A 14,241-nucleotide genomic window follows, 5' to 3' on the forward strand; every position below is an offset into this window, starting at 1 on the left:
ACATACACACACACAGCTGCGCTGCGCACACACACACGCAGACACACGCATTCGTACAGGAAAAACAGCTTGCAAACTCCTGAAGGTGGAAAAAGGCAACTTGCAAATGTGCCTTTGTTTTTGATAAGCTCCCTCCTCCCCCCCTCCCATAACCCCACATTGCCCCTTCCCTCCCAAACAATTGCCTTGTCCTCCCCCCTTCCCAGCTCTTCCAAAATAAATATTCTTTTTATTTGTTGGTTTAAAAGATTCTTTTAGGCTTGTAAGCAAGAGAGAGGGAGAGAGAAAAAGAAAAGAGAAATCTCATAGCATGAGAATGAAACCCCACCATCTCATGAATCCATGAAAGAATAAACATGAAGGTGTTAAGAGCAGTGACAGAAGAAAGATTAAAAAAATATAATAATACTGAGAAGAGAAAGGTGAAATTCAGTAGTGAAATGGAAGTGAGAATAGCGCATTACTGAGCACAGCCAAAGATAACCTATCACCCCCACCAGTTTTTGACTCAATTTCTTTAAATCTCCCTCCCCCCTTTTTTTTAAATTTTTCTTGGTTTTTTTGGTTTTTTTGTGTGTGGTTTTTTCTTTTTTTCTGTCATTTTTTCTTTTTTTTTCTTTCTTTTTTTGTTTTTGGTGTTTTTTGGTTTTTTTTTTACAATGGTTTAAGTCCTTCAACAGGAAACCAAAATCAAGACAAACACATCCCTCCCTGAAACCAAACCCCCTCCCATATACCCTTCTCTCCCTTACCCCCCCCACACTCCATGGTTCTACATGTGCTGAAAAGAGAAGAGTAAGCTTAGAATAAATCTAATGAATCAAAGGAATAAATGACGATGATAGTAAGGAGTAAAACCCAAACCCAAAAGACCACAACACTCCTGTGTTGTCATTGTCTGAGTGTCTGTCCCTATCTCTCTCGGAGGCTGCAGGCATCAATTTACATAGTACAACCAGTAAACAAGGTTGAAGAATCCAAAGGTGATTGGAAAAATGATTCGTGACCACTTGTCAATGGTGCTGACGTCTGTCAGGTCTGGAATTTTGAGCTTCAGCTTAGATGACCGCCGGCGGAGACGGCAGTTGGCACGGTTGCGGGCTGCAGCATGGTGGGTCAGTGGGACGTGGCGGTCCAGGGTTGGGTGGTGACCAAATCCATCCCGAGAGGCGAGCTGCTTGCGGAACTGAATTCCTGAGCCTTCAAAGGACATGACAGAGTTTCGAGAGTCTCCAACGCTGCTCATCATGTCCGTGGCCAGCAGCTCGTTGTTCATCTCCAGAGTGCTGAGGAGGATGTTACCATAAGGGTCAACCTAGAACAGGGAAGACAGAGAGAAAGGTAGCAGGGGTGTCCTGTGCACAATGCACAGAGGGCCACACCATCAGGGGTGAATTTGAACTGTTTCCTGTGTAACAATACCACTGATTGGGTCATTTGTGAGCTCTGAACCTGGAGTTCTGCATTTGAAAATGTTGTCCACTGATGCTGGAGTTGAAGGACTAGCCACACGTGCTTGCAGCAAACTTTTGAGCGTGTTAGTGTGATTCTGCCAACACAGTAGGACCAAAAGCCACAGGGGTACTTTTGGGTACACCTGCCCTGTGCAAGAGGATGGTCCTGATAAGACTGACTTGAGGATGATGACAAAATGGTCAGGGAGAAAAGACTCCCAGTAATCACCAGACAGGGGAACAGGAGTTCATCTATCGTGATGAGGAGAGAGGCTGCTCCATAGCTCACCCAGGACTGAATGAACAGTGGAGAGTCTGAATTCTCCTGCCACAATGAAAGAAGGGGACAAACCTGCTCTCTCACCCTCTTCTCCTCATAACGGTGGCGTTCATTGTTGGCCTTGCTGATCCGTTCACTCTGTTTCTTTTGCTGCCGGGGGCCTCGCCCGAAGAATATGTAGTTGACAAAAGCATACTCCAGGAGTGCCAGGAACACGAAGACAAAGCAGCCCATGAGGTAAACATCAATAGCCTTGACGTAAGGGATCTTGGGGAGAGTCTCCCGCAGATGGGTGTTGATGGTAGTCATTGTAAGTACCGTGGTGACCCCTGTAAGGAGAGGGTAGGTGCTCTGTTACCAAGGTGGGATGGTTTCCTGAAATGCCACTCTCAGCTTCCCCATCCCTCCTCCCAGCTGGACAGCCTCAGGAGGAATGGGAGCAGTGCAACTGGGAAGAAAATCGTCATTATTCTAAGCCCAGCTGCCCAGTATAAATTGCTGCAGAAAATAAACCAGCTGCCAACAGTGGGAGAAAATGTCAAAGCTGAGTATCATCAGGATGATGGGGATCAACATCCTCTGGGCCTTGGTTCTTTAAGTCCTCCCTGATCCTCATTCTTTCTTTCAGTATGGTAGGAAACATTCAGTTTTGCTCTCAGTCTCTCAACCTCTTCTCCCTTTTTTCCACTTCATGAACTCATCAGGCTTCCCTGCGCATTACTGAATGCCTCAGTATCCTTGACATGAATCTATAATCTGCTGTGTCTTTCCAATGCCATGAATAGGAGAAAAGTGAAAAGATTCCCTCTTCATGTGGTCTCTTTTTTTGACTGCCTCATAGGCTTCTGTCTACATCCCTGACCCCGTCAATTCCCACCTTCCTCTCACCAGTTTTACTACTCACCACTTCAATTATCATCTGTACACACTCCTCCCATGGTCCTTACGCTCTCCATTTTAGGCCTACTCATATTTCCTGCATCTTAAAGAAACACTTCTTGGTCTCATTGAACACTTTTTTCCTCATCTACTCAGTCTCCAAGAGCCTGGTGTGCCATGATTACTCTCACAGCTTCAGCCCTCTTCTTAGGTTTCTTCTCAGCCTCTTCCCTTCTCTGGACTGTCTCTTTGACAGTCTTCTGCCAGCTTCAAAAAGATGGCAATGAGCATTCATGCTTCTTTTGGGGGCAGTAACTTTTCTTCTTCAACCTAGTCTTCTTTTCCCGCTTCACTAGCTCAGCTGTCCTGCTTTTCTTGCTACTTTGCTGATCTCCTTTTCTTCTAGGGTCCCTCCTCCTCATCTCTCTGTTGGCAGCTCTCTTAGTCTCCATGACCTTAATTTGCTCTTCTGGTTTCAGCCCTACCTCTACAGTGATGGCTCTCAAACCTCTCTGTGCATCTTGGACTTCTGCTTGTCCTGTTTCCCCTTCACCCTCATCATGCCTTTAGTGTCATTCCTGATAAAAGATTTAAAGAACTAATAGTCTTCAGTGCACAGAAGAGTAAACAGAAGGGAGATATATTTATATACATACAATATATTATATTGTCTATATTTAGATAGTAGTCTAAATATGCAGAAATCTGGGGCAAAGAAAGGGGGAATGGAATGTTCTCCATGTCTCCATTAAGAGCTGGACAAATTGCAATGGAGACTTAGGACAGGGGCAAAGAAGAGCTTTTTGACTGTCCAAGCAGATAAATCTGGAGATTAAGTGTCCAGAGGAGGCTGTGGAATCTCCTTCTTTGGAGCTTTTTAAGGACAAGTTTGATAGAGAGCTGTCAGGAATAGTTTAGGGAGAGCTGTTCCAGTTCTGATCTACAATGTTTTTCTTCTGTCTTCTCCTTTGAATCCAGATGTCAGCAGAAATTCAGCAGCTGTGCATCTCATGTCCACCCTTCTGCTTGCACTTTCACTGTGCCAGCAATGTCTGCCATGGTCTCTTTTTCTTCTGTCACTGATTATACTCTTGTCAATGCAACTTACCTTTTTAATTTACCATGTTCTTCTTGTTCCCTCCCTGTCTCCCTGTGTCTCCCTGTGTCTCCCTGCTCCAGCCTCTCCAAGCAAGCACAGCCAAATCATCTGTTTTACATCTTTGTACAAACCATCCCTCCTCTAAGTCTTCTCAAACTCTGTCTTCTCCTAGAGCTAACTTAAGCCCCCAACCTTTTCTGTAAGACCCAGCCTCTACCTGTGCTCCATTGCCTCTCTGAGCCTTTTCCCACTCACAGATTAAATCCTTCTCCCTCCTTGGCTCTCCTATTTCCTCTGAACTTTCTATCATGTTGCACAGCCCCATTCTCATATGCCAGCCATCCCCCCTTTCTCCTGTTCCTTCTTCAAAATCCTCATCTGCAATCCACCCCCACTTCCCTTCTGTTGCTTAAAAGACCTCATTTTTTTCCTCTTATAGGAAAACATTCCTATTTAGGGGAGCATGTGCTTAAGGAGAACTTGGACTTTAACTACTGTCCCACATTTGCCTTGGTTATGAAGGTCTTCAGCTACAAAAATGTCTGTATGGGGCCTAAACTATCACGAAAATGTGTAATGCCACTTCCTTTATTTTTTTTCATCTTTTAGCCATTCACTCACCATTTTTACTACTCTTTGGTGACCCACCCTCAGCGTTTATCATCCAGCTAACCAGTCCTGGCACACCTGTTGACCAAGAGGTGCCAAGGTTTCTCTGAAGAAAACAAGTACAAACCAGAGTGAAGGAACTGGTGGGCTCATGGCATGTCAGTGTCTTACATGTCTGAGAAGCTGTGACCATTTATGCTTTTGTTACAGAGTTTAAACTTGCACCTACAGAAATTTATGGTAGAACTTCTACTGATTCAAATAATACAGACTCAAGCTTGGGAAGTACTGATACTTCTGAACAAAAGTAACTCTTCTGGCTCAAAAGGTGAAGTTTGTTCTCAAACTAAAGTGTCCTTCATTTGGGACTACAAGTCTGACAGACCTAGGTGGCTTGCTTAGCTGCTACCTCACAAAGAAGGAGGTATTTTCTTTCTTACAGCTGTCCTAGCTGATTTCCCTCAAAAAAACACCTTCTTCAACATATAATGAAAAGGTACATACCCAGTGCCACTCGTGCAGCAGAAGCATCATAATTGATCCAGAAGGAGACCCAGGACAGGATGGTGATGAGAATAGATGGCATGTAAGTCTGCAGGATGAAGTAACCAATGTTCCTCTTAATCCGGAAACTCAAGGATAAGCGCAGATATGAACCTGTCAATGAGATATTAAAGGGATATGTTGTTTGAGAGGAGGGCAAGGCTGTATTTATGATAAGAGCTTAGGTTAGAAATTGAAATTTTATTTGTAAAATGTTCTCAAGAGGCAGGGATAATGAGAAATCTCTTTTTTCTTCATTTCATTTTGCAGACTCATCAGTTTTTGGAAGAGGGCTCTTCAGCATCTGCTCAGTTGGCTCAGAATATTAAGAAGAAAGGAAATTCTACATAAGTTACGTTATGGTATCAGACATCATGGGAGAATGTCTGTTCAGTGCTGAAATTGCTATTATGGTACATGCCAATTTGATACAGGCTTACACAGGAGACTTTAACCCTATATCTGGATGCAATAAGATGATTTTCCAATGTTTCATGTGCTAGCTTTTCCTCCAAACAGCAATGAAGATCTGAATCGTATTTTTCCCATGCTGTTCTAAAAATGGGTTATGGTCAGACTGGGCAAATTCATATGCAAATAGAGTACTGTTAGTTAATCTGTAGGTCTTTTTTTTTTTTCCCAAGTTCTTGCAACTTCCTCCTAATGTTTTAGCAAATCTAATGGGGATAGTAATGACAATAAGTACTTTTACAGTCCTTCCACTGGAGAGGGTCATTTTGACAGGGACAAAGCAGGGCCTCTCTCATTGCTGTGAAACAAAGTCCAAGTCATTCCTCCTTCCCACCTCCGTCCCTTAGGCAATACAGCAGCCTGAAACATGGGTGTAATCATGGGTTGGCAGCTAAAGTAACAAGAGAACAACAGCCTTTAATGATCAAGGAGGTAGACTGGGAAAAAGGAGGTTATGTTCTCTTACCATTATGTGCCATTTGTGTAGCTTGAACACAGTATTTCACCAGTCTTTTTTTGAAGGTCTTACCTATTTAGACTGCAAACTTCTTTTGGAGGAACACTGCCTCTTGTTGTGGGTCTCTAGATTACCGTTGCAATGGGACTCTGCTCCTAGCGTGCCCCCGAGGCACTATTGTAGCAACATCACCATCTGCCACCACGGCTGATAGACTTAGGCTGTGGCATTTCAAAAATTGTCCTATTTAACAGGTGTGTGGCGTGCTGTTTTCACAGTGAACTCCATGCCAGATCAAAGTGAAGACAGCAACCAAAATCCAAACCCCTCCAACTTTCCAACTGGCAGTACCTGAATCGTCCAAGGTATTCTCTCCAGATCATTTTATTGCCATGTACAGATGGGTTTGCATCTTTTCATAGACCACTTGCTTTTCAACTGATATATTCTTCTACTCACTATTGCACCTACATTAGCTTCGAGAGCCAGTTGCAAACCACATAAAAATAAGGTAAAGGCTGAGAACCTTCTAAAGAGGTTCTGTTTTGAGCTCAGTTGGTGTTTTGACTAAGAAATGGAAACAACTGCAGCAAAAAAATGATCCCATAAGTCTCTGAAGAGAAGCAGCCAAAAAAAAAAAAAAAAGCAAACTTGGTGGGCAAGGATGCCTCTTTTCCAGTGAAATAGGACCCTAAGTTGAAGCCTAGATCCTAAATTAGTGCCTCAGCATCTGAATCAGAGGAACAAACACATTGATGTTGATCAGCAGAAGGCTTGCACATTCCATCACATCCCTTCATCAGAGACTCACCGGTGGTGAAGACCACTTCCCTGCTGACCAGCCTCTGCTCGATAATGGTGAACTGAGGCAATTCTAGCACCTCCATCCCTGTGACAGCAGAATCATTTCCTTGCCAGAAGAAGACAATGTCATCAACCGTGTAACCATCTGCAGAGATGAAGAAGCAGAGAGAGAGAACTGAGCTGACAAGCTGGAGCAGATGACACCCCCATTTTCTCTAAGATGATCTGGAAAAGGATCCAAAGGAAAGCCCACACCATCAGATAGCAAGCATAGCCCCTCCCTGCTGACGTACTTTTCTTCTTCAGCTGAGCTTGGCAGTACAGTCCCCAGGAAAAGAGGAAAAAATTGGTCAGAACTCCCACTTCTGGCTAGAATTCAGGAGAAAAAAGTGAGAAGTGGCCCATCGAGCTTTGACTTGTGCTACATAATCTCCATGGGTGACATGAAAAGCACTTGTGCATCAGAAGCCTCTGTCAAATGCACCAAACACGGCATTTTGTTTTTTAAAAACTGCCTCCTTCTACCAGAAGGGGGAGACCACACAATAGATTCAGGTGGGGACTACGTAAACAGAGCATCTAAGTATTAAAAATTCCCAGAGAGAAAAAGATTTACAGCAGCAGTTGAAAACAAATTTGAACATCAGAGTATCTCCATCTTCTAAGCACTCTCAGTCAAAATTTGAAGCTGAGAAGTGGACAGAGTATCTAAGATTGGGGGCTGCTTTTACCAAGAGCTGGCTGAAAAGAGAGGTAATGGGAAAAGAGAGGAAGGGGAGTCAGACTGGTAATAAATACTAAACCCTTAAGTTTCAGGGTAATGGATTTGTTAACTCAACCAAGTGTACAGCCTCTTACTTCAACCCCAAACTATACATGCCAGACAGGGCTGCACAGGCTGGAAGTGCTGAGGAGCCCGAAGCTACAGTCCCAGGAGAAAGACTCCCCAGATGCTCTGGACTCATGGGGAGCGAGGCCCAGGGGACGAACTCACGCAGCTCCCCTCCCATCAGCGTGATGTTCACTGCCCTGCCTGTTGCCCTGGTGGGCAAGGATTCATCTCCACCTAAAAATTAATGCTACTTGTGGCAAGCTGTGTTTTGAAGCACTGTGGCTGTTGCTGCACAAAGGGTGGCCTCTTATTTGAAGCAAAGTGCAGAGCTGCACGGGAACAGCTCTGTGTGCAAAGGAGCAGTAAGATATGTACAGGCTTTGGTGTGGCATGGTGCAAGGCTTCCTTTAGTGCATGAACTTCACCTATGCCCGCAGACAGCTTTTATTCACAACCTGCACTGCAGCACAACAGCCTTATCCACAAGCCCTCCCAGCAGAGAGGCAGTTGGCTAGCAATACCCATCAAGGCTAACATCCACTAGGGAGAGCTGCCACCCAAACCAGCACCAGACTATAAGTGGGATCAGGGGAATGAAGAGCTGTTGAATGTACCATGGAGGATAAATTCTTCTACCTAACCTTAAGGGCCAAGGGTTACCCCAGATCAGAGCTGAACCTTTGAGGATGGTGTCATCCTGCAGCTCCCAAGCAGACAAAGAGCTGAGCAACCCAGTCTGATCTCATAGCTGACCCTGCTTGGAGCTGCCGGCTGGACTAGAGACGTCCTGAGGTCTCTTCCCAAACTGAATTATTTGATGACTGTGTAGTGTCCAAGCCCACAGCCTGCGCTCTCTGTCATTACTGCACTTATTCATGGGTGCTAAAAAATAATAACAATCTTCCAAATGCCATGCCAGATCTGCTTTTGATGTAAATCAGCTAAACCAGGGCTCCACCTCCTCCCCTCATGGCATGCTTCTGCTCCTATGGCAGTAAGTGGGTAAAGCACCCACACCCACGAGCCCACAGCTGTGGGCGAATGTCCACCCACATTCAGGACCCTTAGGTTATCATCTCATCTGCTGCAGACACTGGGGTGTCACAGGATGTTGCACTGCCTCGAGTACCCCAGCTTTCTGCACAGGAACTGGTATTTGCATCTGGCTGCAGCATCTCTCCCAGAGCAGTGAGACCAAATGTGGAAAGCAGCAAGAAACAGCCAAGTCCCCCACTCCTCCTGGTGGTTGATTTCAGCGGCTCAAACACTCTCGCAGCTAAAAACATTGTGTGTGATTTTACATTTGAATTCTTCTGGCTCAGACTTTCAGACTCTGGTGGTTGTTCTGAATTTTTCTAGGAGGTTACTAAGCCCTTTCCACCCAGCACTCCCCCTCTGCAGAGGTGCACCCAGCCTGTAAACAAGTCACCTCTCCACCTCCTTTGCAGTAAACAAACCAGATTGAGCTATTGAGGTTTCTCACTGCAAAACATCTGCTCTAGTCCTTGAACTACTTTTTAGCATCCTTTCTCAACCTCTTCTGATTTCTCAACCTCTTCTGATTTCTCAACTTCCTTTCTAAATTTTGGAAACCAAATACAGACAGAGTCCCCTTCCCTGTTTCACCAGCGACATATTCAGAGGCCGGTCGACTCCCTGCTCTGACTCACAGCTCCCCTAGTTTGTATAACGAAGGCTCACTCCAGCCCTTTTTGTCAGAGCCCTGCTACGAAACCTCCAGCAGTGGTGCTCAGGGCTGCCATCCCTTCGCCATTTCCCCCAGTCGATACCCGTGCGGGTACAAGTTCCTCAGTCTGGCAGCCTGGCCCGTGCTCCCGCACCCAGGCACAGACCTCCACATTTAGCTGTATTCAAATGCATTCTGGATGTATTCAAATTGGGAGGTATTCAAATGTGCAGCGAGCAAGCCACGCAGACTGCTATCTTCATCATCCACAAATTTAACAGCAGTGACTTCAAATTTACTTCCTGATCAGCAATGAAAATGTCAAATTACAGTAACTAATTTTAGGAGATCTCACAGTTAACTAGCTCTATTCCATTTATTCTATGACCTGCTGGTAGTGGGTATGAATTTTTGTATTTTTTTTTTATTATGGCATTATACAATATGAAATCGAACATGTTTTTCAGGAAGCCATTTTTTAAAGTGATTCTAAAGGGAAAGGTTGTTCAGTCTAAAAATAAATGCTTCACTTTGATTTCTAGCTTTAAAAAGAAAACCAAATTTCCATTTTACTTTTTAAAAGTAAAAGAACTTTCACAAAGACAAGTCATTTCAACCTGAAATATCATAAAGTATTGATATGACGTCTTAAAATGTCAGATTAACAGCCTGTTTGCAGTCTGCCTCATCAGGTTTCTGTTGAATCCTGTCACACACCTAGGCAGGGGTATATGCGATGAGGGCTGTTTTGGGGATGGAGGGATGGGATCAACAGGCAGTGCCAGCACTGGCTTATCTCCTGCAGGTAAGTGTCCCAAGCCCCTGTGGGGAAGGAGACCCCAGCTGCTTGCTGCTGCTTTACAAACCCAGCACCCCTACACCACAAAAGGGCTATTTTGGTGGTTTGTTTTGGTTTTGGTTTTTTTATATACTTTGTTTTTTAAGGCAGCCATAAAAGGACTGTTATTCCAGAGTTGTGTGGACTTGGAAGCAACCAAAATGGAGCCCTGCAGATTTCGAATGGGCAAGTGTGTAAAAGACAAAAGCTCTGAGGAAGGAAACGATTGAATCTCTTCATCTCTGCGTGGATCTTAGAAATATTGTAAAGAAACGTAGCTTTGACTAACAAATTGGCTTGACATGTCCCATTAAGGACAAAATAGCAACATGGGGAACTGTGGGTAATTCTCTGCCTTCTGTTTTCTTGGTTGTACCGTAAACTATTCTCAAAATGCTAAGGAGTGCCAGAAATGACATGTCATTAGTGCCTCCAGCAGGACCTAATTTACATCCCATTACCCGCCACACCAAGCACTGTGATGGCTGCGCATCCCGAGCAACCCGAGCAGCAAGGGGGCTCCCAGGCGCAGGCAGGGCTGGTAAGGCGGCACGGCGCCTTCCGACTATGGATGCTGTGGGACCTCTTTTATGAAAAAAGCAATTCTCTGATAATCACCACTGAAGCTGCATCATCATTACTGTAAGATCTGCTGCTCTGGACCGCTCCTGCGGGGATAGCGTGGTGCATTTTTATGAGGGAGAGTCGGACCTCCTCTGCCAGCGCGGTCGGGAGAGGTTTTCCATAGGAGTCAAGGGAAGATCCTTGACGTGGGGAGGGACTGCGGGATGGCTTGGGTCCCACCTCCTGTGCAGAGCAGGGCCAGCCATGAGCGAGGGCAGGCTCCCAGGACTTTCTTAGGGCTAAGGGAGGCTTCTACCACTCTCCTGGGGGTGAGAGTGATTTTAATGCCCAGCCTGCTGCTAGAGCTCCATTTTCCTGGGTATTTCACCCATGAGGTCCCCTCAGGATGGAGTTTGGGTGAGGGAGCCTGGTCCTGCCCCAGGGGACATCCTCCAGGAGGGGTCACCCATAACACCCCGTGAGGCATCCCATGAGTGGGAAGCTGCGGCTGGGGTGGGTGGCATCAGGTGGCACCCCACGGCGGAGGGCGGGCACGAGGCATACGCACAGCTCTCAATCTCCAGCGTGCAGTTCTGCTGGTCCAGGGGGTACCTCCGCAGGTCCATCATGCAAGCGGCCGTGGTGGTGATCCTGAAAGGGGAAGGAAGAAAAAAAATCAGTTAAGCGTTTTTCCTTACAAAAAAAAAAAAAAAAAAGGAGAAATGAAAGGCAGACATGAAAGTCAGGCAGCATTTGGGGCCGCTGTTTCCCTGGAAACCAGGGAGATCCGTGGTGGGAGGTGTGCAGGGCGGGGGGCTGGATGCTGCTCACCCTCAACTGTATGGCATAAACCCTTCGTGACTCACGTCAGCAAGGCAGTATCTCTATTAATGGGGTGGGGAGGGATTTGTGTTCCTCCTCTGCCTCTCCCTTGAGAGAGACAAAGAAACCAGGAGTAGGCAGAGCTATGGGCAGGGGGAAGAGGAGAGGCATGTCAGTTTGTAAGAGACAGACAGCTGACATGTGTCCATAAAACAGAAGACATATTGATTAAATTGCGCAGCAATGACTATGGAGAAGAATAGCTGACAATATTATTCCCCCCGCTTTCCTCCTGAGTTGCCCCAGTGATGCTACTTGCAGCCCCCACCGACTCATGCCCTCTCCATCGCACCCACTTCGGCACTGCTGAATCCAAAAGCCCAGACCCCACCAACGAGGCCCGTCGGCTCCTGTGAGCTTATGGCTCTGGTAACAGAGTCACTCTCGTGCAACCAATTGCATGATCAAGATTCATGAAAGACACGTGGGTGTGAGTGTGCATCCCCCTGAAAAATTAATATGAGGAGAGAGCGAGGGTCGGTGTTCCTTTGGGGGTGTCAGAGCATGGGGTGGGGGCAGAGCGGCATGGTGCCCATGGTGGGGTTCACTTGAGGGTGCGAGGAGGGTTTGTGTGTGTTACATCTTGTACGTGACAGAACATCACTTACTGGGATGGGGAATTTTAGGGTGGGGTAGATGAGGGAAGAGGGCATGAAGCAGGGACAGAGCAAATTAACAGCTAACTCACCAGCCTGGCAACGCTGCCCTGGAGTTAACAGGCTGCCCCTATTTCCAAAATACATTGCTCCTCTCACCCTTTAGTACAGTTTTCTTCCTGTGCAATGTATGTGTGCAGAGTGCTGAAGAGGGGGGAAAGATTGGTGCATTCCCCCCCTCTTTTTTTCAGTTAACCATCTGGAAGGCATTAATCAAGCTACACATTTTTTACTATGTAGGCATAACCAGTGAACTGTTAACGAGAAAGCTTTATCTTCTGAGCCCCGTGGCCTGGGCGAGAGAAGAGAGAGGAAAAAAAGAAAACCAAGAAAGCAGAGAGGATGAGATGGCGAACCAGCAAAAAAGAAGGAAAAAAAAAAAAAGAAAAAACATCAATGATAGAAAAAGAGACCAGAAAGGGGGAGAGAATGGGTGAAGCTGGATAGAAAATTGGAAACGGGGAGGAGAAGGTGGGGGGGCAAGCACCCACAGAGGAGGGCTGTCCTGGTGGGGGTGTTGGGGTGGGGGCTGTAGCAGGGCAGGAGAGCAGCCCCGCAGAGCTGCTGGCTCTTTAAGAAATCTCGTGTGCTAAATTTATCTCTCTGCTGTCTGTGAAGACTGTTTGTAGGAGATGAAGCCTTGAGGAGAGCCTTTGCCACTGCCTGCTGTGCTATAAATAGATCCGAAGCGACGGAGGGAATTTATATATATCCTCACTGGGTCTAGATACAACATTGCAACTGCCCTCTCTCCGAGCAGGGGGCCCAAGTGAGCTCTTAACCCTTTTATCTGTAATGTGGTTGGGGTGGAGGAGAAAGCTCAGAGGGGGAGAAGGATAACAGGACAGGAGCCACTTAAAAATTATCACCATGGCTTTGGGATTGCACGTACTGCTTTTACAGCCTCCCAGTTTGGCACCTCCAGGAGGGCTGCTGGAAACGCAATGCCTCACCCACCCTAGTCCTCCTGGACCAGGGTAGCTGGGCACGGCAGACCACAGTGGAGGAGCAGATCCGAAGCCCACCTGGGGGGAGCTGCACCTTGCCAGGAAAGCCCAAAGTGGCAGGTGCAGAGTCCGTCCTGGCCAGGCACTGAGACCAAAGAGTCATGCACGGGTATGACTCATCCCCCTATGCTGCACACAGCATATACTGTATATATTATACTGCACCCGTGGGAAATAGCAGTTACAAATGCGTTTTCCTCTTTTCCCTAAAGTGTGAGATGCAAAAATGTATTAAATGAAAATTTTCCACCCCATTTGTGGGACCCTGTGGGCTAAAACCTTTCCACAGTGTCCATCCCAAAATTGCAGCCTGGCTGGCTAACTTGGCCACACAAAGGACATCCAGGGGAAGCCTTTTCTGGTTCGAGAGGGACCTTCTCGCCTCTCGACAGGATTTGCTTATCACCTGCAGTGCTGGTTGGAAATGCAGAGCACGACACAGTGAGCTATGGCTACCACACTCCATGCGCCAAATCCTGCTCACACTAACAGCCAGCATAAATCCAGAGCCACTCCAATGATTTTTGCAAGATCACACCAATTTATATCAGCAGAGATTTACATCAGGGCAGAATTTAGCTGTGTTGATTCAAAAAGAAGAGAACCTCAGGATAGGTAGGACAGAAAGGAGAAAAACAAGATTAAGAGGGCATCTGTCCTCAAAAGCCAGGTAATTTCTCCTTCCTTCTGATTAAAGGGCAGGTGTATCCACACTGTATAGTTCAGCATCCTCCAGAGATACCCCAGTTGGCTGCAGGTCCCAAACTCCTGGTGATCTGCGCATGTAATGCTGCTCGGGCAGGTGAGAATTGGTGAAGGTTTTATTCTGTTTTCAGAGCAGAGGTAGCACAGCTGCACGTGGCTGTCCTGGGCTGTAGCCACCTGCTTGTCCGGAGCATTTCAGCTGCAGTGCTGTACCCACGGTGAGGTGTGCCTGGCAAGCCCAGGGACACCAGCACCACAGGACCACCTGGATGTGGGCCTCCTGCAGCATGACGAGATGCGAGGGGCAGCTGGCCTGGGGCACCAGGTTCATCTCAGGTCCTGCGTCTGGGCTTCCTACATCCTGATACAGCAAGTGGTATCCCAGAGAGGAAGGGGGTGTTTAATTCTTTAGACTTCGGATCTCAAAAAGCATCCTGGACACCAACTTCCCTTTGATATACGCTGCTTGAAGTT

At 46.6% G+C, this 14,241-nt stretch overlaps 1 protein-coding gene across 1 annotated transcript in view; it reads right to left on the minus strand.

Annotated features, from left to right (window-relative positions):
• Window positions 1–511: 511 nt before the first annotated feature.
• The window catches only part of LOC142043006 (gamma-aminobutyric acid receptor subunit beta-4), a 75,048-nt gene continuing 61,318 nt past the window's right edge, over window positions 512–14,241 (minus strand). Inside the window, exons 5-9 of the mRNA XM_075053628.1 lie at window positions 11,086–11,168; window positions 6,604–6,741; window positions 4,826–4,978; window positions 1,819–2,063; window positions 512–1,315 (exon numbers count right to left, since the gene is read on the minus strand). Coding sequence (XP_074909729.1) covers window positions 938–1,315; window positions 1,819–2,063; window positions 4,826–4,978; window positions 6,604–6,741; window positions 11,086–11,168 — 997 coding nt within the window. The 3' untranslated portion in view covers window positions 512–937. The remainder of the gene's footprint in view (window positions 1,316–1,818; window positions 2,064–4,825; window positions 4,979–6,603; window positions 6,742–11,085; window positions 11,169–14,241) is intronic.

Source organism: Buteo buteo, chromosome 22, assembly GCF_964188355.1.
Source record: "Buteo buteo chromosome 22, bButBut1.hap1.1, whole genome shotgun sequence".
NCBI lineage: Eukaryota > Metazoa > Chordata > Aves > Accipitriformes > Accipitridae > Buteo > Buteo buteo.